Source organism: Cebus imitator, unplaced genomic scaffold, assembly GCF_001604975.1.
Source record: "Cebus imitator isolate Cc_AM_T3 unplaced genomic scaffold, Cebus_imitator-1.0 Scaffold98, whole genome shotgun sequence".
Taxonomy (NCBI): Eukaryota; Metazoa; Chordata; class Mammalia; order Primates; family Cebidae; genus Cebus; species Cebus imitator.
Window position 1 is genome coordinate 3213456 of NW_016107413.1, and position 23360 is coordinate 3236815.

The 23360-nt window shown below is 36.0% G+C and overlaps 1 protein-coding gene across 8 annotated transcripts in view; it reads right to left on the minus strand.

Annotated features, from left to right (window-relative positions):
- CDK14 (cyclin dependent kinase 14) overlaps positions 1-23360 on the minus strand; it is a 613351-nt gene that overhangs the window by 239755 nt on the left and 350236 nt on the right. For all 8 annotated transcript variants that reach the window (XM_017536523.2, XM_037741317.1, XM_017536528.2 and 5 more), the window contains one exon: positions 2662-2782. In XM_017536523.2, the coding sequence (XP_017392012.1) occupies positions 2662-2782 (121 nt within the window). The remainder of the gene's footprint in view (positions 1-2661; positions 2783-23360) is intronic.

The window sequence follows — 23360 nt, forward strand, 5'->3', positions numbered from 1 at the left end:
TTGTTTGTTCATTGCCAGTGTTGGAGACATGGAGGAGAAGATTGTAACATGGCCAGCTTTGATTTCCATCATTTTCTGACAAGTGATAGTGCATATGTGTCTTCATTAATATTTTTATTGCCTGTGGATACTTAAACAGAAAACTGGAAAATGTAACACTGTATAGGGATCGTTAGTCTTTAGTTACTACCTTACTGCCCCACACTGATAAATGAACTGTAAAAAAGGCCTGAAACTGCTGCCACCTGCCTCCCTGCTATTGTCCATGGGTTAATATTCCCACTTCTCTTTGCTGCAGCTGAGCCATGACTCAATTATAGTCCCATTTCTAGTTATCTGAATAGCCAGCATCGATGTCATCGATTAGGCAAAAATCGGTACCTGTGAACTTCTCTCTAACTGGAAAAACATATACTTCTTATTTGACTTATAGGATATTAACAAGATAGCTTTTAGAAAATGACTTGGAATGAAATCAGATTCAGACAGGCAGGCAAGGCATAGATATAATATAGATTTTAGGGTTTAGAATTGAAGAGGTGGTAAGCATGGGAAGCTGTTCAGACATAACACATTTGCTATTTGGTTCTGGCAATGAATAATCTTGGCATGAAGGCAAAAGGGCATTTGGGGTCTACTAGTTTCTAGCAGTTTTCTTCCTTTCCACTTAAATAACAGTCTTCTTCTTGTGCTTCCATTATGTCTCTGTTCAAAGCAAATTGGCAGAAAGTGTCCAAGCTGTCTTCCTTGAAAGAAGGAACACACACAGAAGAAAAAGTGGCACACAGTGGAAATCAAATACTGATCTACACCTCAGAAACACACATATTAAGTCACAGTCCATTTGGTTCTTGGTGCTTTTAAAGGTTTGGGAAAAATTAACCACTAGTTTGTAAAAAAACGTTCTGAGGGTAGAGTCTTAACTGAACTGCCAAGCAACTAAGACAAAACTGGCTCTAAGCCACAGATGTTTCCAGCCAATGTTTTACTAGCAGAGTCCTTAACTGACCTCATTGAAAGACAACCTAGAATTTCCATATTCAAAACACGAAGAAAAAGCCCCATAACACAAGAATCTGAAGTAATGACTCTTTGCATAGCCAACTATAAGTCAGGAAGTAGGAAAGGGATGAGAAAGTGTTAGTAACTAATATCCTGATGCATTCATTGGCCTTTATTTTCAGCTTTTTCTGCCATTACAACTAATTATCTAAATACCCATTTTACCCAAACCCCTGTCTTGGGGAAAAAAATCTAACTATGTAAACTACCATTGCCCCCAAAAAGCCCGGAAGTATGATAAAATAAAGATTAGCTCAGCCCCTTACGGCAGATGATCATCTTTATTCTCAGTGTTTTAGAATATCATTAAAATGGTATTAGGTTTATTATAAGACATTGCAAAATTGATGACAACAGGTCTTAAGCTGTATAATTATCTGACCTTCTTATTGCTCCGTTGAAAGCTGCAAATCTACACTTCAATAAAAATAAATGTATTCTCATGTACACAAAATGTTGCAGGTAACTTTAGTGGCTTTATAAATCCCCAAATCCCATTCCTAGGGAGGGCTACTGGAACATTTAAAAAAAAAAAAAATCTGCACTGTGCCCTAGATTATGAGACACTTGTTCTTTTCTCACCATAACATTTTTGGATCAAAAACATCAGGAAAGAAGCCAAGCCTCATCATAGCCCCTTTATGAAAAGCCAAGATTATTGGGGGTAGATCACTGAAGTAAGCATACAACGTAAGATAAACTACACATACTGCAGTTTTACTGAGGTCATAAAATTATATGAACACATAGTGGAATTCTATATATGGGGGCATAATCATTCAGGGAAGATTACTCCTATTATAAAGTAGCCATGTGCTATGTAAATTGTTTTACTTTGGACACAATTGTGAGTCTAGAAGAGAAATTTTTCTATTAATAAAAGACATGTTCAACAATCAGTAGTAAGCTTGTCCTTCATGCCAAAAATAAGATTATTCCATTATTTGATTGTTTGATTTGGATCACACTTAATTGGAAACTCAGCATAGTATATACCATTAATACTAATTATGAATTAAATCTTGCCAGTCATTAGACCTCATAAAATAGATTTTTAAGCTTTGCTAAACGCATTGTGTGAAATTAAGAACTAAAACTAAACACATAATATTTTTTAAAAGTAGTCATTTTATTTCATTTTGGGCAATTAGTGTCAGAAGTTTTCAGGAACATACTGTGGAGTCAAATTGGTGCCTAACAGTTATACCAAAATTATCAGACCACTCATCAGAGCTTTGTTGCAAATTTAAACAGGCTCCCTGCTACTTCAATCCTGTTGCCATTTGGAGATATATACTTCCCTTGTTATAAAATACAGTCACAAATTAAGACCCTTAGGGAGAAAAATCATGATACTGACAGTTAGAAAAATGTCTCTGCCCCTGTCCATCAAGAACCATTACCACACGCCACCTGCAAAGGAGACTCTAATTAGAGAACATTCCCAATCATGTTTTTAAACATTCAGCAGTATGGCCACATGCAGGCAAACACTCCTGCACTATTAATCTTCATTCAAACTGTTAGGATGTTTGTCTAGGCTTGACCCAGACCAAGCACTAGAGATAGATTAGCTAGAATAAAGCTTCCATTTCTCACCACATGTCAAGGCAGGTGGAATATTCTGTTGAGCCTAGAAGGACATCTGGAGGTCTGTACCACAAGGTAACCACTTCGTTGGAGTATGTGTGGCTAGGGACGGATTTTGCTCTTGCAAGACCTGTGGGTTACATGAAACATAAAGAAGTTTAACAAGCGTTAGCAAAACAAGGGAATTTAAATTCCAATGCTCACAATTTTAAAGGTCAAACCTGATCTTTTAATACAGAATCAGGAGTCCAATGTCAAAGTTAATAGAGAATTGGGGATTGTTATTTCTGTTTTTAACACATGCTAATAACCATTAAATCATTTCTATTTCCTAATAAAGCACTGATATCATTAATCTAATAAAATATCAGCAGAGTAAACAAATAATTCATAAACCGAGATAACACAGGAGCTTAGAAATCTCTTGAATTTTTCAAAAGAGTTATAAGTATTGTGAGAAAGGGTTCCTTGGTCAAATAACTTTGAGAAAAAAATAGATTTAGATAGGTAAAAAGTCCCTAAATTGTGAAACTTCTCAGTTCTCTTAATTGTTCTAATGCATACTGTGAATCTGCAAGAGGAGAATATGATACTTTCCTCCAAGAATTGTCCTACAATTTCTTGTGGTTTCAGTGTTCTGTCAAATAATCATTAGGAAATGCTTATTGCACAAGTTCTTTTGAAAAAACATCTAAAGAAATAACTACAAAGGAACAGTCAAATAAATCTGGTACATACATTGATGAACTCATATATGATAAATTAAAATGTCCTCTAAGAATTTTTTTTTTAAACTGGGAAGATGTTAAGTGAAAAGGCAGATGCAATTTGACCTCATAACCATAAATACTCATGCACAAAAAAATGGTTTTGGTTTCCCCCCCCCTCTTTAAAAAACAAAGTTTGGCAGAAAATACATTTAAATATCTTCAGTGGTTACCTCTGGAATATGGGATTATCCTCTTTTTTAGTAAGTTTTTCTGAGAGTTTTCCCAAGATTTGTACAATGAATGTGCAATCATTTTAAAACCTCCAAATCTATAGATGTTATTTTTTAAAAGAAAAAAACCCATATGACAGCTTTCTATCTAGCTGTATTCATTACAGACAAGTATAAAGTATTATTTATGGTTATGATGTACATAGCACATAAAATATTTTTACAGTGAACCTACCATAACATATTCATTTTAAGGTTCTCACTATTTAAAATTTTTTATGTAGTAGTAACGAAATGACTTTTTCTCATTTATTAAATATGGCACTCCATTTTCAGAATTATATATAAATTTTAAAATTAATAAGACAGCTGGTAATACAAAGAATTTCTAATTAATTCAACCATGGTAACAGTGTCCCAATTTTTTTCTACAAGGCAGTTTTAATAATAATGCAACAGTATACTATGAATTGGTTAATATTTATAAGTATTCCATATTAAAGTATACAGATTATACACACAGAGACATCCTTACACATTCATGGTCCCCAATTTGTGTGTATATGAATGGAGAAACTATTTTTGATAAAAGATTTCTATAACAACCTCTTCCTTTTTTCCTTCTTTCCTCTGCAAGGTTTTATCCTACCTTAATTCAGGCAAAATTGAAAAACAGATAGGACAATCAAGATGATACAATGTCTGCAGAATTTGGTAATCCCATCAAAAGGGTTGGTTACTCAAATGACTGTGGTTCCATATGAAGACTAAAGAGCCAGGCACAAGTCCTGAAATACGTCATGATTTGTTCCATATGCTGTTGTCAAGTCAAATGGGATGCTAAAAACATTTAGGATTGACTCCCCTGGTTTTCCCGAGGCCCTGTTGTCAGAAAGCTAAGCCAGAAGGATGAGAGAATGAAAAAGTTGAAGATTTTCATTGACAGCTCAGACCAAGCTAGTTCTAAAAAAATTGTGATGTTCCCAGTCGTAGGGAAAAAATAAGACTTCAAAACAACCTGGAAGTAATATAAATCAAAATAATCATGTGCAATTTCAGATCAACTCTGTTCACTCTGAATATGAGTTTGCTAAACTGGTTAAATATTTTTGAAAAGTACAAATAGAAAAAAAGTGCTTTACCTCCATGATTGTCCTCTTTCCCACATGTTTAAGCCAAAGACTACTCCAATTTTATTCAGATGAGCCACATAACTTCCCCAAACAACAGTACAAATAAATTTCAATATCTAACTATCCAAAGCTTAAGACAAAGTCTCTTAAAATGGTTTGCAGGTAAATGTGTCAGATAAAGTGAAGAATGTTACTATATTTTTAAGATACATTATTCTACACTGCTTGAGAAAAATTCTCTTATCTCATTTGAATATAGTTAGTCAATGAAAACAGTTTCTTGTAGAAAGTGTCCTCTTTATTGATGAACAAAAAGTTTTCACCCCCAAAATATCTGTTTGGTTAATAAGAAAATCCTAAAACTTTTCAGGAATAGAGAAAATTATTAAAATGATGACTCAAAAAATAAAAATTAAAGGAAGACAAAAAGAAGCACAGAAAGATAAAGAAAAGAATAAAAAAAAGAGGAAAGAAAGAAAGAGACTTTGAAGTATAAATATATACAACTACATTTTTTAACAAATATTTTTGGTAAAGATATTGCTGTTTATACAGTTCATGCATCAAAACATGCTTACTCATGCAAAATTTATTAAACTGCATTCTTCAGTTGAAAGCAAACTGTAGGACAGGATTAATTAGCACAGCATGTGTGAAAGCTTTCTTTCTCTGTTCCTTGTCCGTTGCTATGGTTACACTACAGGAAGAGCACTACACTACCTTTTAAAAGAGATGCAGTTCATGGATTATTATCAAAACTTCCTATATTAATGTTTAGTTTGATTTAAAAGTCAAAAAGCAAAGCACAGGTTATATGCACGTTGCTGCTTTGGCTGAGTATGTGCTCATTAAGGAATACAAGTTCCAATGGGCATCTAAAACAGCTTGCAGAAAATTTAGTGTATCCAACTTTACAGTATTGCCATTTCTAGCAAATGAAAGACCCCAGAGTAAAGAGGATAATCCTGCTATTCAAGCCCTACTGCCAATGATTCAAAGTTGAGCTGCCCTGATACTAGCATAGTCGAATCTTGAATTTCTAGAGGAGTAAAGCAGCTTTATAGGTAACCTCTTAACCAAAAAAAATATTCCTTCTCACATCTCTGTAAGATGGTTATCTTATAGATAATATCTACTGCTACCCTGAGCCTGATTCTACCCTCTGGCATGGACGCAGAATAAATCACAGGATAGTGCTCCCGACATTTTCCCTAAGCACAACAGTCATTCAGCACCAAACAATGGAGACTCTCCAGGACTTACCACAATAGCTCTCTCTGCCCCATTAGACTCTGCTGACCACTCCCTTCCTTCTACATTTTCCCATTTTTTTTCTCAGATATAGAGTAGTTAACCAGAAATGACTTGGTTTCCTTCTAGGAACTTCCCCTTTTTGCCTCTTAAATGCTGATTTTTGTCTATGGCTATATACACATATGCTCAAACCAGTGCTTTCTCAAATATATACACTCTATAGGTCACTGGGCCTTATGTCAAGTTTTTAACTGTCATCCATAGATGATTTGTCCCAAGATTTTATCTCCAGCTTATGCTTATCCTTCGGCTCCAGACCTGGTTCTATGTAAGCCCCACTAGCCATAGGTACTAGAAGGCACTCAATATAACTCCAATCAGAACAATACAGAGAATACACCAAAAGAGACCAGGGGCAAATGCATTTGACTAGTAACTGTTTTATGTTCCAAAAACAGCCCAAGGTTCTTTCCTTTTAGCTGTCAACAGATGTACACTAGAACTTATATTCTATGCACATTTAATTATTCCTTCAAATTCCAGTGCATCCTTTTTTGTAGGTGGTAAAACTGGCGGGATTTAAGCAATCTCTTTAACTCTATGGAGAAAACTGTTGAATCTAAGATAAGGCTCAGAAATAATTCTCATTCCTTTGCTTTGACTAAGGAATTGAGAAGGAACTGGCAACATTCACTTACTCCTTTCTAATGAAGTAAAATTAATAATAGGAAAAGCTAGGTGAATTTGTACAGTCAACTAAAATACGGCATAGAAATAGTATATCTCATTACTTCAGAGTCTTTCCATAAAATGGGCTACCACTTTGTGTTGGTCAGTGGTTTCATATTATATTATAGAGCCACTCCCATACCTCCTTCCCCAAATTAAACAATCAGAAAAAAAAGTCTTGCTCTTAATCACAGAATCAATATTTCTAGGAGAAAGGTTCCTTTCTGTATCACTTGACTCGAAACAAACATAAAATACTTGGATAATATTTTACCATAAGACAGTTGCAGTGGGCAAGGGAAAGACTTGAGGCCTTCTCTATTCCATGAATCAGTCCATGGGGTGAAGGTTTTTCCTACTCCACAGCCAAAGACTGACCAAGAATTTCTTTTTTGATATAATTTTAAATGGAATGTTCTCCCTCCTAGAGGATTTATACTATATTAAGTATCTTATGATGTGCTAAACTGTTTGAAGACACTCTATTACTGCTTTTATAGTGTATCAATAAAAAACCAATCTTTTTTTCATCTTGAATGTATCTCAATCTTAAACATTTCTCCTGTCTCCAATTATCCAACTTCTAGTGTCTACATCTTCTAGTGTCTACAACTGACTGCTGTACATCACCACCCATCCATTCACCAAAGGTGGAAATATTGTTTCAGTGTAGTCTCCCTCTACTTACAAAATCGCAAAACCCAGTGGATTTTACTTTATAATTTTCCCTCTTTTATTCCTCCTCCTTAGGTCCTCATATCATCTCTTGCTGGATTATTACACTAGAAAGTCTGCCCATGGCACAATATTATCTTTAAAATATAGATAATAAATTATCTACATTTATTAAAACTATTTTTATTGTTGGCCAGGCATGGTGGCTAACAACTGTAATCCCTGCACTTTGGGAGGCCAAGGAAAATGGGTCACCTGAGGGCAGGAGATCGAGACCAGCCTGGCCAACATAGTGAAACCCCGTCTCTATTGAAAATATAAAATTAGCTGGGTATGGTGGCTCGCACCTGTAATCCCAGCTACTTGGGAGGCTGAGGCATGAGAATCACTTGAACCCAGGAGGTGGAGGTTACAGTGAGTCAAGATCATGCCTGAGTAACAAAGCAAAACTCTGTCTTGAAAAGCAAAAACAAAAACAAAAATTAATTTTATTGTTTAACTGGAACATTCCTCAATGTGAATAACAGTAACAATAACAACAAAAGACTTAAATGCCCAATCTACTCACATAATGACTATGAGAGGTGGATACCGGCAATTCCCTCCCTCTTATTTGACTTAATAGGAAGTATATTCTTCCCAGAAAATCGGGCATCTTGAGGACAGGTCTATGTTTTTTTTTTGTTGTTGTTTTTTGTTTTAAAGTATATTTGCCATCTTATGGTATTGTTTAATGTGGAAAAGTAGTTTCAAGATTACAATTAAAATATCCTTTTCTTTCCTTTGAATGTAACATCTTTGTTTCGGTTCCTGTCCAGACTTTTAACAGTGCTACTTTTTACAGGAAACCAAAATCCCTTAGTCTTTCTACTAAATAAGGGTATTCTTTGAACATAAATAAAAAGAAATTAAGTCCAGAGACATTGAAACATGTTAAGGTAACATTTGATTCTATTTAATTATTCCTGCATTTTTAAAATTCAATAAATTATACCTATCCTAAAGGGTAAGGATTTAAAATATATATATATTTCATTTGGCTGGGCACAGTGGCTCATTCCTGTAATCCCAGGACTTTGGGAGGCCAGGCAGGTGGATCACCTGAGACCTGGAGGTCAAGACCAGCCTGGCCAACATGGTAAAAATTCTCTACTAAAAATACAAAAAATTAGCCAAGCATGGTGGTGGGCACTTGTAATCCCAGGTACTCAAGAGGCTGAGGCAGAGAATCACTTAAACCCAGGAAGCAGATGTTGCAGTGAGCCATGATCGCACCACAGCACTCTAGCCTGGGCAACAATAGCTATATATATGTGTGTATATACATATATATATATATATATATATATATATATAATAGAAATAACAACATGTTAATATAGGCATTCCAAAGAAGACAGAAAATATTCAAACAATTAATTTTCATATACAGCCAGGAATTTGAACTTTTTTTCTATTTTTTTCTCTTTTTGCATAGAAAATAAAATCAATATGTTTTTCTGGAAAATAACAACTTTAAGTGAAATTGATAGAGGTTGTAAACCAACTAGTTAGAATTCTTGACTAAATACTATATGAGAAACATGCTTTTGTTCCTAGAGCATTAGCATGCATGTTGGAAGACTTGCGATATGGCAAAACTAAATGCCTGGTAGTGGTTCTGGCACCAACTAGTTTGTTATTTCTCCTTGATGAAGTGACTTAAGCTTTCTAGTCTTGGTTTCACTATGTGTACAATGAGGGACCTGAGATCTGGGGTCAGCAAACTATGGCCTGAGAGCCAGCCATTTGTCTTTGTAATTAAATTTTGTTGGAAAACAGCTACATCCATTCACTCACGTATATAGCTGCTTTTGTACTATACAGCTGAGCTGAATAGTTGACAGAGACCATCTGACCCATAGGCTATGATATTTAGTGCCTGTCCCTGTAATAAAAAGGCTGCTGACTCCTGGGACAGACTAGGTTAAATTTAAGGTTCATTCAAATTCTAACACTTAGTGATTCTAAGAAAAGGTTTTTCACTAAAATCTTCATTCAATGTATGAAGATCATATATGCTCAAGTTCTTAAGCAGCCCTTTAAATAATTCCACTTCAACAATCCCATCACATCACATCTGCATTAGCAGAGAATGCAAAATCATTTTCAATAGAGTATATGTGAATATATCATCATTTTCACAGTTCACTGGTTTACATTTCATTTTCTAGTTTCTGCTTCTCAGTTAATGATACTTGTAGTTATTATTCCAATGCTAGATGACAACACAATATAAAAAATGAAATTCAAAACTTGACTAAATCAGCAATTTTGATGAATTCCATAACCATGCTGATTTACTTCTAATTTTCAAAAATTAAAGGTAAAACACATTAATTCATCATAAGAATCTGTTTTAAGTCAAGGCATAATATTCAGAACTCTTAAGGCATTTGTTTGTAAATATGTATTAATATATACTCAAAACATTATATAAGTATGTACCTGTATGTGTTAAAGAGAAAATATTTATTGAAATAATTACAACCATAATGAGGTCACGTAAGGTAAGACTAATTGTGATTTATGCTAGAGATATACTTTGCACTTGATAGGAAAGATGCCAATCTAGAAAGATAAAATTTATTATACAGACATATTTTAAATGACAACTTATGCTCTTGTTAGCATATTAATTTCTTTAGTTTTCAAAAGAAAAATTAGTATGAGTGTTTATATGGGAGGCCTATGAGAAAACTTTCCCATTTCCTTCCTAAACCACCTAGATTTCTTTTTCTTTTTTTCTTTTCTTTCCTTTTTTTTTTTTTAAGTAGGAAAAGAAGGCAATATCCTTACCTAGTCTTATTATAGAGAACAGAAAATGATGAAAATCAGTGGATGTGCAGTGTTCCTTATACAGAGGCAAAACCAATGATGATTTATAGAGCAGTTATAATCTGTTAGGTACGGTAATGGTTTTAAATGTATTATATCATTTAATGGTTTCACAACTTAGAATACTGTAAGATTATTCATACCCCAATATAGCAGAAAAAAACCCAAATGCCCTGAGAAACTAATTTACCCCAGATCATACAGTAATAAGTGGCCATGCCCCCTAGAAGACTGGGAATTTGGGAACAGGTTGCCTGGCATGTATTGGGCTCTTATTGGGTGGTAGCCTACAGCAGTAGGTCCAACGTCCAGAATGGTGACTGGTTACCATAAGGTTGTGGGACGGATGGTAGTGAAGATAGGAATGGGAACTGAACTGAAAACACAGGCTGGTTGTTCGGAAGGAGGTTCCAAAAACATGAGTAAATTAGAGACAATGATTGATGCTGTCTAGAGAGCCTCCAGGACAAAATGCCTGTGAGGAAAGGAGAAAATTGATAAGGAAATACTGCCCAGAAAAGCTCAGGAAACTTCAAGCTAGTGTCCAGTTGCTGAAATAAGATCGATTCTTAATTTGCTTTGTTTGTTGGTTTGTTTTGTTTAAAGTGGAAAGGGTGGAAGGCAGTAGCCCCATAAAGCCAGTTCCCCTGGCTTGCCAGGGTAACAGCGGGAAATGGAAACTGTAGGGAGGGGGGACCGAGAATAGAGAATGGTCTATTTATCTTACAGGATCCTAAAGACTCATTTTTTTTTTTTCCAAAATCTCAAATTGTGGTGTAGTCAAAGCCAATCTTAAGGGCACATAATAAATAACACTGAAAGAAAAGGCTCTTCTGAAATGCCCTGACTAAAGTGAATTTTTAAAACATTCCATGAGATAAAAATAGGCAATTACTTTCCAACATGAACTAGGAGGTTTTCATGTTTTTCCAATAATAAATGCCCTTATGAATTAGTGCAAATTAATGAGGCAATTATTGAGCAAATTCAAGAAAAAAGAGGTTTGGGTCATATTGAATTACTATAATGCTTTTAAATTTTATAGTTGCTGTCCAAGTTTTCTGCATTATTTTTACTATGCTGTTAGTATTTTTTTTCTCTCATCATTCTATGTGAGGAGAGGGCTATTGAAAGACATATACATCTTTATTTTGATAATTTTAAAGGTGTTTTGTGACATCTGGTGACAAGCTTGGTTGTCTTGAAATTGGAGTTGAGTGTTGCTAATGCAGTAAATAAGCATCACCACTTTGAATCTCCAAAAGAAGCAACTGGGGAATATTTTCAAAAATACATTAATTCCATGAAATAAATACATGCCACAATCACTGCAAAGAAGAAGCATCACCAAGCTTTCATGCAGGCAAGGATCTAAGACAGTCTGTATCTTCTATAATATTCTTATTTATTTTTAATCAGAAAGAAAATTGAGGCCCAAAGTTCTGTCCATTCTGCCTCCACTGTTTCTAATCTGTTCCCTTCTTTCTCCCCACTGCTACTGCCACATCAGACCCTCAGACTTAAACACTTCTGGGTCTTGAATCTATTAACTCATCTCCTAGCTGCAAAGTTAGACCTTCCTATTCCTCTTCTATATTTTGATGAAGAGGTAGTTTCACATAGTATATAAGAACTCCCTCTTTGGGGTCAGGTATGATTGTCACTTACAAGTTGTGTGATTTGGGGCTGAGTTTCAGTGGCTTTGCCTGTGAAATGCATGTAGTAAAACTCTGTCAGATATTCTCAATTTGCCTCTTCTGATGCATTCTTGATTCCCTGTCATCCTGTTCTTTGTTCCCCACAGGTTGTCCTTAATGAGTATGTAATTACAAACTCCTTGTCCCCTTGCCCGAAGTTGGGTTTGGCCAATGGGCAGCAAACTGACCAAAAGATCATAAAGAAGGAAAAAAGTGAGGTCATTATATTTGTTCTCCTGGCTTCTTCCCAGCTGGACAAAGAAATGGTATTGGCTAAGTTCTTCCTTGGAAGGCTGCAGCTCTTGCTCAGGCAGTTCCAAAACCAATTTCTCTAAATCTCTCCAGGAGGAGGAGTGAAATTTTCCACACTATTGCTAGCCTGAAGAGGCTTCACATACTTAACCCTGCCCAGAGTTTCATAAGCAGTCCCTTCATCAGACACTCAATTGCCCCATTTGTGTTGCCCTTTGTTTCCTTCTAGAACCCTGATACAAGAGCCACATCTAACTCAAAGGGTATTTGTGCAAATTAAATGAGACAATGCATGAAAAATGCTTCATCATACAGTTGGCCTAGAGTAACACTTAACTCATACTGGCTATTACCATGAACTAAAACACCATCCAATCAAACCAGTTCTCTGCTAAAAAATCTTAATAGATACTCTGGGCTTTATCCTGAAATCCAAATTCCGAGGAATAAAAAGAACATGTGACTACCCTAGCCTTGTTTCTTCCCATCTCTTTCTATATTCTAGCCAACTGTTAGCAGTCAATCAAATTACTTGTAATTATTTTTTTCTTATGTCAGTTCATTGGCACAACATGGTATCATATCCTGTAATTATTAATACTTACTCAGCAGATGATTCCTACATATCCTTCAAAATTATACTCAGGGCCAAGGACTTAGAAGCTTCCCTGACTAGCCCTCCCTTTCCTGGTCCAGGTGATGAACGTTCCTCTGTTCTCTGATTTACCTTGGCACTGCACTTACACAGATAAACATAGCAAAGTCATTCACTTATATGTCAGCTGCCACCTGTCCCACACAGGTGGAGCAGACCAGTTTTCCCAAAATAGGGCCACATTTTTTTCCCTTTTTGAGAAAGGATCTTACTCTGTCACAAAGGTAGGTGAAATGTGGCCCTGGCCAGGTGCGATGACCCACGCCTGTATTCCCAGCCCTTTGGGAAGCTGAGGCAGGAGGATCGCTTGAGCACAGGAGTTTGAGACCAACCTCTGCAACATGGCAAGTTCGTGTCTCTAAAAAAGATTTAAAAATTAGCCAGGTATGGTGGTACACTCCTATAGTCTTAGCTACTTGGAGGCTGAGCTGAGAAGATCACTTGAGCCCAGGAGTTTGAGGCTGTAGTGAGCTGTGATTGTGCCACTGACTTCAGCCTGACTGACAGTTTCTGGCATGACATCTGACCTACAGTAAGTCTACTGATAAACTGACATATCTAGCAAGAACAACCACCTAGTATGAACCTCTAAAGCAGAGGTTCGTTTGGCAGATGGCACTTGTGTGTCATCCCAGCCTACAGGGATAAACCTGTCTTAGTCCATTTTTTGTTGCTATCAAAGAATACTTGAAACTGGGTCATTTATAAGGAAAAGAAGTTTATTTTGGCTGATGGTTTTGGAGGCTAGAAAGTCCAAGATCAGGCAAGCTGCCTCTGATTGGCTTCTGGATAGTTTGGTATTGTGTCATCATGTGGTGGAGAAGTCGAAGGATGAAGTGGGCATGAACAAAAAGGGCAAACCATGAGAGGCAAGCTTAGTTTATAACAATCCACTCTCTTGGTAAATAATTCAGTTCCCTGAGAGCAAGAACTCACTCACTCCTGTGTGGATTAACCCAGTCCTGCAAGAGCAGCATTAATTCCTTCTGACAACCTAATCATCCCTTAAAGATCCCACCTCCGAACACTGCCACACTAGGGACCAAATTTCCAACACATATTCTGGGGGAAACACTCACACTATAGCAGGACCCACCCCAACTCATTCAGAACACCTATGTTTTCACCTTGAGGCTTAAATAGAAAACCTATCCTTAGATTTCAAAATGTTAAAAGAACTTAATTTGAGTTCTTTTTTTAAAGTTGAATTATGTTAAAGCTCAAGATCTATTTTAGGGGGTAAGAACCCCAAAAACATACATAAAACACTTTAATCTGTTTATGATGCAAATGAATATTTTAAAGAAAAATACAAGGCTATTAAATAAGGCTATTAATATTCTTATTTATACCATAAAGCTATTAATATATAAGCTACCAGCCCTTTAATACAAGTAATGGACCCACTTTCCTGACTAATCAATTTTTCTCAAATTTATCTAATACAACATTTGAATTTTAGATAAATAAACCTCAAGAATTATTCAATCTGTCCTCTAAACTTTCATATTACATCTCAATCTCTATTCAGCTCACTTGGCAGACAGTATATAAATCTTTTATTATTTATATTTTTATCTCTGTTTACCTCTCTGGCTGTACAAAATATGCTCTCTAAGAGCAAGGATCATTTCTTATGATTGTCTCATTTTTTTTACCACCACTCCTCACCCCTTCTGCATCTATATGTAACATTGGGTCTTATGTAAAATGTACAATTTAGATAAGACTAAGTCTGTGTAAAACACACTTGGAAAGGGGATTAATTCTTCCTTTACTTACTAGGAATCCAGGCTATGAATTATTGTACTTAGATGTGTTAAGCCAGCTTAGATCTCAACCATAGAAATATCAGGCTTCTGATTCAGCATGACACCTTAGCTGCCTCTCAACTAGTTAACTTGAGTGATTGAGAGGTGTGCCCACACTCAAAAGTTTTTTTAAGAAAAACCTTTGATGGGCAGAAGTATAAAAATACTCATTTCAAAGCTTCCAGCTGTTCAGCTTTACTGAAGAAAGAGACCTGAATTTACCTTTGAGGCTGTTTCTTTCTTCTTGGAAAATCAACTTAATGGCGAATCCTCTTATATAAATATAAAGCAAGTCCCTACCCACTGTTCTGGGGCAAGCAGTGAAATTAACCTGCATCTTGATGTTTCAGAGGAAAGGGTTTAATGCAAGCTGGGTGCATGTTTTGGCAGAGCCATGTTTCTGAGGCTCTGTGGCTTCTTTGAAGATAATGTTTACTGACTCAGGAACATAGAGGCTGCACAATGATGCTTCCCCCTGTTCTTGATCAGCGGTTTTCAGGAAGAAAGCGTGTATGTTGAAAGCTATTTTTTCACCCTCCAAAGGAGCAGACCAATAAAGCCCAATTTGCAGTAACATTTAAGTCTAAATCTCACAAGGATTACTGATATTGGACTGTCGCTTGTGATCTGATCCTTAATCCCTGAAGCCACAAGTCATATTTCCTTATTGTGAAATTTCTCAAGATTAAACTGTTCCTCTGATTTGTCACCCAGCCCTCTACCTTGTATAAATATGTGCTATGATTGTTCTACTGGGGCTGGAGGGCAGAGTCCCCAATCCTGTGGTTGGGGGATGAAAGGTGGACTCCAAGATCTAAAATGAGACTTCACCATGCACCTTAGATTCTCACAAGGAGAGAACATTCCTTCCTGAGCCTTGCGGTTGTAGGGCCTGAATTCCAGGTAGCACCCCTGGGGTACGATCACTAGGGAAGTAGAGAATCCAGCCCTAGTCAGAAAGAGATACACAGAAAATAAAGAATAAGGGATCCCTTTATCCAACCCTGAGACTGATCCTCTAAGCTCAGAGCAGAGCACTTTGAAGAGAAGTGTGTGATACCTCTGCTCTGTCCTGCCCATCTACAAATGTCTAGGTTTCATAAAATCTTGCTGAAAATGACAGCCAGATATCAGGCCAGCTTTGCCCTTTGGCAGATGGTAAAGGAAGCCAGAATAGCCATGTCAGTGGAAGACACCAGGGAGGAGCCAGGTGTGCCTTAAGGGTCAACATTAGAGGAACTTTTATGATGGCATGAAGAGAAACAGCAGGGTATAAGAGCATGAGGTACTTGCTTCAGATACAACAGAACAACACCTGACGTACTTGTGCAAACTTCCAGGGCCCATGCTGGGTGCAGTGGCTTGCACCTGTATTACCAGCTACTTGGGAGGCTAAGGTAGGAAGATTGCTGGCACTCAAGAGTCTGAGTCCAGCCTGGGCAACACAGCAAGATGCCATGTCTACAAAACATTAAAAAAATAATAGCTGGGTTTGGGAGTGTGCACCTGCAGTTTCAACCACTAAAGAAGCCGAGGCAGGAAAATCACTTGAACTCAGAAATTTAAGGCTACAGTGAGTTATGATTGCACCACAGCTCTTTAACCTGTCTTGCGCTCCTGCAAGACCCTGTCTCTAAAAACAGACACACAAACAAATAACCATGGCCCATGCTGAGGAGCCCCCAATGTCCTGGAAAGGGAGGAAGCTATAAAGAAATCTAGGGTAAGTGATTCAGGCAGTGCGTACAGCAAGTGCTCACGCTCTGAGACACAGCGGGCCTGGCATGTGACAGGTATGGTGAGGAGGTCCATGTGATAGAATGCAGCACATCTTTCATGCACTTTGGTGCATCCATGCTTCCAGGCACCCTCCCCACATCCCTTTCTCTGCCACTTCCCATATCTGATTCTAATCCCAACCCAGCCTCTAATTTTTCTTTGATTCCAGAAGTTACTAGGTATTTCTCCCTGTTGCAGACTTTCTCAAGATTCAACCGCACCTCTGATTTGTCACCCAGTGCTTTGGCTTGAAGCATCACCATCACAGGAAAGTGGGCCTAACCTATTTAAGGCAGAGGCCATGCCTGATTGTTGAAGCCCCCAGGATCAACACATGAGTAATGTGTTCATTGAGTTAACTGGTTGAACTGAACTTGAAAGCCATTGATTATTTTTCAGAAGTTTCAGAGAGTGACCAATGGCAACTTTAGTCAATGGCAACATGTATGTGTGTGTGTGTGTGTGTGTGTGTGTGTGTGCGTGCGCGCGCATGTATATCTCACATATATGTGTGTATTTAACATCACATATATGTGTGTGTGTATATATCTCATATATATATATATCTCATATAATTTTTTTTTTTTCCAGACAGGATCTGGCTCTGTCACCCAGGCTGGGGCACAGTGGTGTGATCACAGCTCACTGCAGCCTTGACCTCCTGGGCTCAAGCGATCCTCCCACCTCAGGCCCCTAAGTAGCTGGGACTACAGGCACATGCTACCACACCTGGTTGATTTTTATGTTTTTTGTAGAGATGGAGTTTTGCCATGTTGGCAGGCTAGTCTAAAATTTCTGGACTCCAGTGATCTATCCGCCTCAGCCCCCCAAAGTGCTGGAATTAACAGGCATGAGCCACTGTATCCAGGCTTATTGTACATTTATACATACAAAAACTATGGGCATGGAGATTCACTGTGACATTGTTTACAGAAAATGACTAAAAATAACCTCAAACTCCAGGAGAGAACTGAAATTACAGTACAGATACAAAATGCAGCCAATAAGGCCAGTAAATTGCTATGTACCAATATGCAACCAACTATAATATATTGTTAATGGAAAAGGCAAAATAAATAATGGGGGCCTATTAGGTATTATTTGTGTAAAAAATGTGTTTACACTTGCATATTGGATCTCTGGAAAGATGCATAAGGAACTAGTAAAGGCAACTGCCTGTGGGGAAAGGAAACAGGAGAGAGAACATTTAACTTCCACTATACTCCCATTTTGTGCTCTTTGCAATGTCTATTACTGGGTGTACATGTTATCTACTGGAAAAAAAAATTGTTTTTAAAGAGAAAAAGAAAAAGGGTCTAATAAGTCCTCACACAGCCCTGGGCAGTCTCAGCTCTCCACATCCCCCAAGATTACAGCCTTATTTCTTTATGGTATGGGTCCTAAAATAGTCATTGGTTGTAAATGACAGACTTTTTATGGCATGGAAGGAAAACTGGTGGCTGGTAGGAGAGAGTTAAAGACTGGATGGAACAAGCAGAAATAAATTACTATTTAAATATTCTCACTAGTACAACCAAGTTGCCTTCCAAAACTCAGGTTTGTCTGTATAACAGCTCACTTAGCTACTAAAACCTGGGATAGGCTTGCATGAACAATCTGAATCATCAGACAATTTAGAAGTTAAAAAATAAAATCTTCTTTGAAGTGAAATTTGCTTGCAGAATAAATCTTGTAATAGATTGCTATAAGATGATGAAATTTTCAAAACTGGCCAAGTGTTAGAACTATTAAAACAAAATTATATAATTCACAAAATAAATGCAATGAATGCTGCATTGCTACATCCAATAAGACTGTACTAATAACCAGTACAAATGAATGCAAGAAAACAGTTGAATAGATTTTGATAAGTTTGAATTTAGTGTCAACAACTTGACAATCTATGTAGCCTCACTTGTCAGTAAACATTACACATGCTACATTTTAGAGGACCAAGAGTGTTCACAGAAGACTGCTATGGTTTTTAAAGAGCTGGCAGCAATGAAACCCAAACTTATCTTGTACTATACTAGACAACTGTCTTAGCCTTTAAGAATTACAGACAGAAACCTAACATCTGAAACACATGTCCTTGTTTTTCAGAATCTGTTATGTACACTTTAAATATTCCCATCTTGTCAGTCCAAATAATTTGTTCTTCACTACAGTTACCTTCGCCAATAAAGCTTTATTTGAAATCTTACAATATGGCTGAAGACACCCGAAATTTAGAAACCTTTTTCAAAACAAATTTTAGTTATAGAATCATAAAGTGCTATTTTGCTATCCACTCTTTTATTGATATTCCTGTTTCCTTCATTAAATATTTTGTTAAAGGAACAAAAAGGGGAAACTATATTTGAAATATAAGTCTAGAAGTAAAACTTAGTACATGTGGACTGATTAATCCTGGAAATTATATGTTAAAATCCCAAAGTATGAACCAATAAATCATGGGCACAAAATTACTTTAAATCTATTACATAATTTTAAAGATGACAATGCATCAAATGTTGTAAACAAATAGAGTATACATGTGTCAAAACAAATTTCAAGGGAGTTAGTGTTCAAAATCAAACCAAATACACATGGACTTTTAAAAAGATATCCTTTATAATATCAATTATTTTCTGTAAACCTTGCTTTGTTTCAATTATTGGCAACTTTACACATCATTAACTTTTAAGTCAAAAGGTAAGCCATTTAACGTAACACTTTTTCTAAAAATAGTTTTCTTACATTAACATTCATTTTTGCAACATTATTATCATAAAGTCACAAATGACTCATTAAAAACAATTTATTGACTTCACGTACTTCCTATGAAGAGCTAATTTGCTGGCAATGTGTGAGGTATTAAGTTTGGGTTGAGTTTTTACTATATTAATAGGTTTTATTCCACAAAGACGTTTAATAAAAACAACATAACATTAGCAAGTTGGCCTTTTGAGGAGAGAAGAGATACCTATGACAAAGGCCACATGTTCGGAAGGTAGCTCTGCAATACGTAAAAGCCTCGTCAGTCTGTGTGCTCATTTAGCCCAAGAGCTGACATTCTTATTACACAAGCTCTCAAATCTTCAGGATTTGGTGGAGTTATTCAAGTGGTTTTGAAAGACTCACAAAGCAAAGATGCATTATTCATTTCAAAAAGGATCGCCATTTAGTACCACACAAAAAAAATTTGTGTTTAGCAATATTACACGAAAAGAAAATATAGGGTGACATAAGTCAACAATTTGTAAAAATCTTATCAGTTAGTGGTATAATTTAGGATCTACAATTTGTACTTTAGTATAAATTATAATACACATAAAAATTCAAAACTACTCTTTTTTAATTATCTTTACAAATATTATAAAAATTGTGTGATATGAACTTACTCTAACTACATTTTATAGGTTTTCAGAATACCATAAATAGGATATTTTCAGAAATAATAACTTTAAAGACAAGTATACTAAATTATAATATTACAAATTATTTCATTATCTATGTATTCCTTTGAAAATCTCACTGAACCAAATGCTTTATTATCAGCTCACTGGGTATTAGTAAGAACAACTGAACTGCAAAGGTGTAGAACAGGGATTGGCAAATTATGTCCCGTGAACCAAATCTGCCCACATACATTTGTTGACATGGTGTCTGTGGCTGTTTTTTCATTGAAACAATAGATTTGCATAGTTGCAACAGAGGTTTCCTGGGCAAAAATATTTATTATCTAGCTCTTTACAGAAAAAGTTTACCAACATCTGATCTAGACAGAAATTTTGTTTTCCATGCAGCTTGTTTATTATTTGAAATCCTACTATTCCAGATCAAGGTCTGAAAAAAACAAAAAATAATGGTAAGAAATATAATGTTTACTTGACTGCTACAGGGAACCAGAGTACTTTCTGAGCTGATGAAAGTGTTCTACAACTTGATTGTGGAGATGGTTTTCACACTATATACATTTACCAAATGCATCAAATTGTAAATGGTAATTTGGTTTTATGTAAAATGCAATAAAAAATGAAAACATTTGAAGATAAGTTCACCTCATTTTTGGAGTTGGATAATAAAAATATCAAAATAAAAAGAGAATAAAGGAAAATCAGCTAATGATTTGAGCTATGCAATTCCTGACAGAAATGTTTCTACAGTTTACATATAAATTACACAATACACGACAATGTAGAATTTTGAAAACTTATTCTTAAATATATTTACACTGTTCTATACTTTGAATTATTTATTTGTGTGTTTGCTTGCTTATTTATTTATTTATTTAAATCATACCTCACTGAAGCCTTGAAATCCTGGGCTTATGTGATCCTCCTGCCTCAGCCTCCCAAGTAGCTGGGACTACAGTTATGCACCACCATGCCCAGCTAATTAAAAAAAATATATTTGTAGAGATAGGGTACCACTACATTGCCCAGGCTAGTTTCAAACTCTTGGCCTCAAGTGATCCTCCCTTGTTGGCCTCCCAGAGTTTTAAGAATATAGGCATAAGCCAACATACCTGGCCTAAAATATTTTAATTTAGATGCCAGACACAGCATGAGTATTCATTCGTGTACCAAGAAGTAAGTGGTAGATCAGGGAGTAGTTAATGATTTTGTGATGAAGAGTATTCCCTTCCTGAGGGCATCCAAGTTGAGGCTTCAGGATCAAAATATTTAAGGAATTATTCAGCTTTAGATACATATCAGAAATTAAAACCATGATATATAACAAGGATGAACAAACCCATTATCTACTAACAGACTCTAATAACTACAGTGAGTTCAAAGGAAAAAAGAGAAAAAAAGCTACAGGAGACCAGTTTTCTACACAAAAGTTTTCTCTTCATTAAAAACCTCAGTAGTAGATTTCATTAATATTTTGAGGTAAAAGGAAGCAAATGACTTATTTATGTTGGAATATGATGTTACCAGATTTCCATATAAAATTTGTGACCATTTCATGGAAAACATTTGTCTGTTTTCTCCTGCATTTCTGGTATCTCACATAAATCTCCACTTTTCTATCAACTTCATTTAGGACAACTAATAAACTGGTGATTAGCTGTTGAAAATTTTCGACAAATTACTAAAATCACATGGCCTTAAAATGTAATTTACATATTGTTTTAAAAAAACATAATTTTCTAAAAAGGAAAAACATATTGTTATGAAAGTACAGAGAGAAACCTGTGAAATATGTTAACATGGGCCAAATTAGAGAAGGCAGACAACAAATTTTATTGTCTTCTTCTTCCTTTTTTTTTTCTTTGAGACAGGGTCTCACTCTGTTGCCCAGGCTGGCATGCAGTGGCACAATCATGGCTCACTGTAGCCTCAACTTCCCTCTATTAATCCTCCTGCTTCAGCCTCCTGAGTAGCTGGGACTCAGCTGCATGTCACCACATGTAGCTAATGTTTAATTTTTGTAGAGACAAAATTATAGGGTCTCACTATATTTTCCAGGCTGATCTGTAACTCCTGAAATCAAGCGATCCTCCCACCTCAGCCTCCCAAAGTGTTGGGATTACAGGTGAGAGGCACCATGGCCAACCTATGTTCTTCTTTATGACTATCTGTGACCTCTATTTTAAAATAAGGCACATGTATTACTTACAACTGTAAAGAAACAAATACAAAAAAAATCTTACTGATAGATATATTAATGAAAAAAAGAATAGATGTTATCATGGGTATAATCGCTCATTATATAAAGATAGGTATACATGTAATTAAGGAATTTATAGCTGCTGCAATCATAATAAGCAAATGTTTCAAGAATTCTCTTTTGTATTATCTTATTGTGAATGTTTTGAACAATGAATATATCTTGAAAATAATTGTGCATTCTCCTTTTGTATAATGTAAAGATATATTTTAAAATTTTCCTTGAATTTACTTTTAAAAATGCTTTCTGAAAGCATTAAAATTTGGCATTCCTTTCCTTAATTACCTAGTTTCAGTCAATGGAATGATGACTGCTATGGTTTGAGTGTTTATCACCTCTCAAATTCATGATGAAATTTACTTGTCATTTTAGTAGTGTTAAGAAGAGAGACTTTGAAAAGCTCATCAGGTTATGAGAGCTCTGCCCTCATGAATGGATTAATGGCATTATGGCAGGAGTGGCTTCATTATCTTGGGAGTGGGTTCCTTATAAAAAAGTGAGTTTGGGCCCCTTTTGTGTCTCTTTCTTGCCCACTCTTGTCCTTCTACCTGCTGCCCTGGGATGATGCAGCAAGAAGACCTTCGCCAGATGCTGGCCTTTTGCTCTTGGACATGTCAGCTTCCAGGGGACTGAGGAAATACATTTCCATCCCTTATAAATTACCTAGTCTGTACTATTCTATGATAGCATCACAAAGTGGACTAAGACAATACATGAAGAAAGACAATAAAATCTCCATTCCAGATCATGCTGTCAGTCCCAGTAATTCTGTATTTGTTGAATTTCTTTAATTTTTTCATGAGCCAAGCAAATTTACTTGGAAATTAGCAAACGTAGTTTTAAAGAAATAACCACAAATTGTGTGTATATATCTGTATATCTATATCTGTATCTGGTAGTGAATGAAATAACTTACCTAAAATAATAGTTTTTAAGGAACATTAAAAAATATTAAAACCCGTAACTTAAAGCTAATATAGATCACTGAATCAATTCTTATTTTTTTAATTTACAAAAAACTAAACTGTCCTTTTAAGTGACTGGTCCAAAATCATAAAGCTAATTGGTGACAAAGTTAAAAGAAATACTTGGGCTCCCAATTCCTTGATACCATGCTTTTAAAACTACATTTCACTGCAAAAGGAGCCTGTCTGTTTGCTGCCATCTCTGCTCAAGGAAAGGACTTCCAGAAAAGACACAGGGTTCCTACTTTCTCAGCCCCAGTCTTTGCTGTGAGCCTTGGCTATC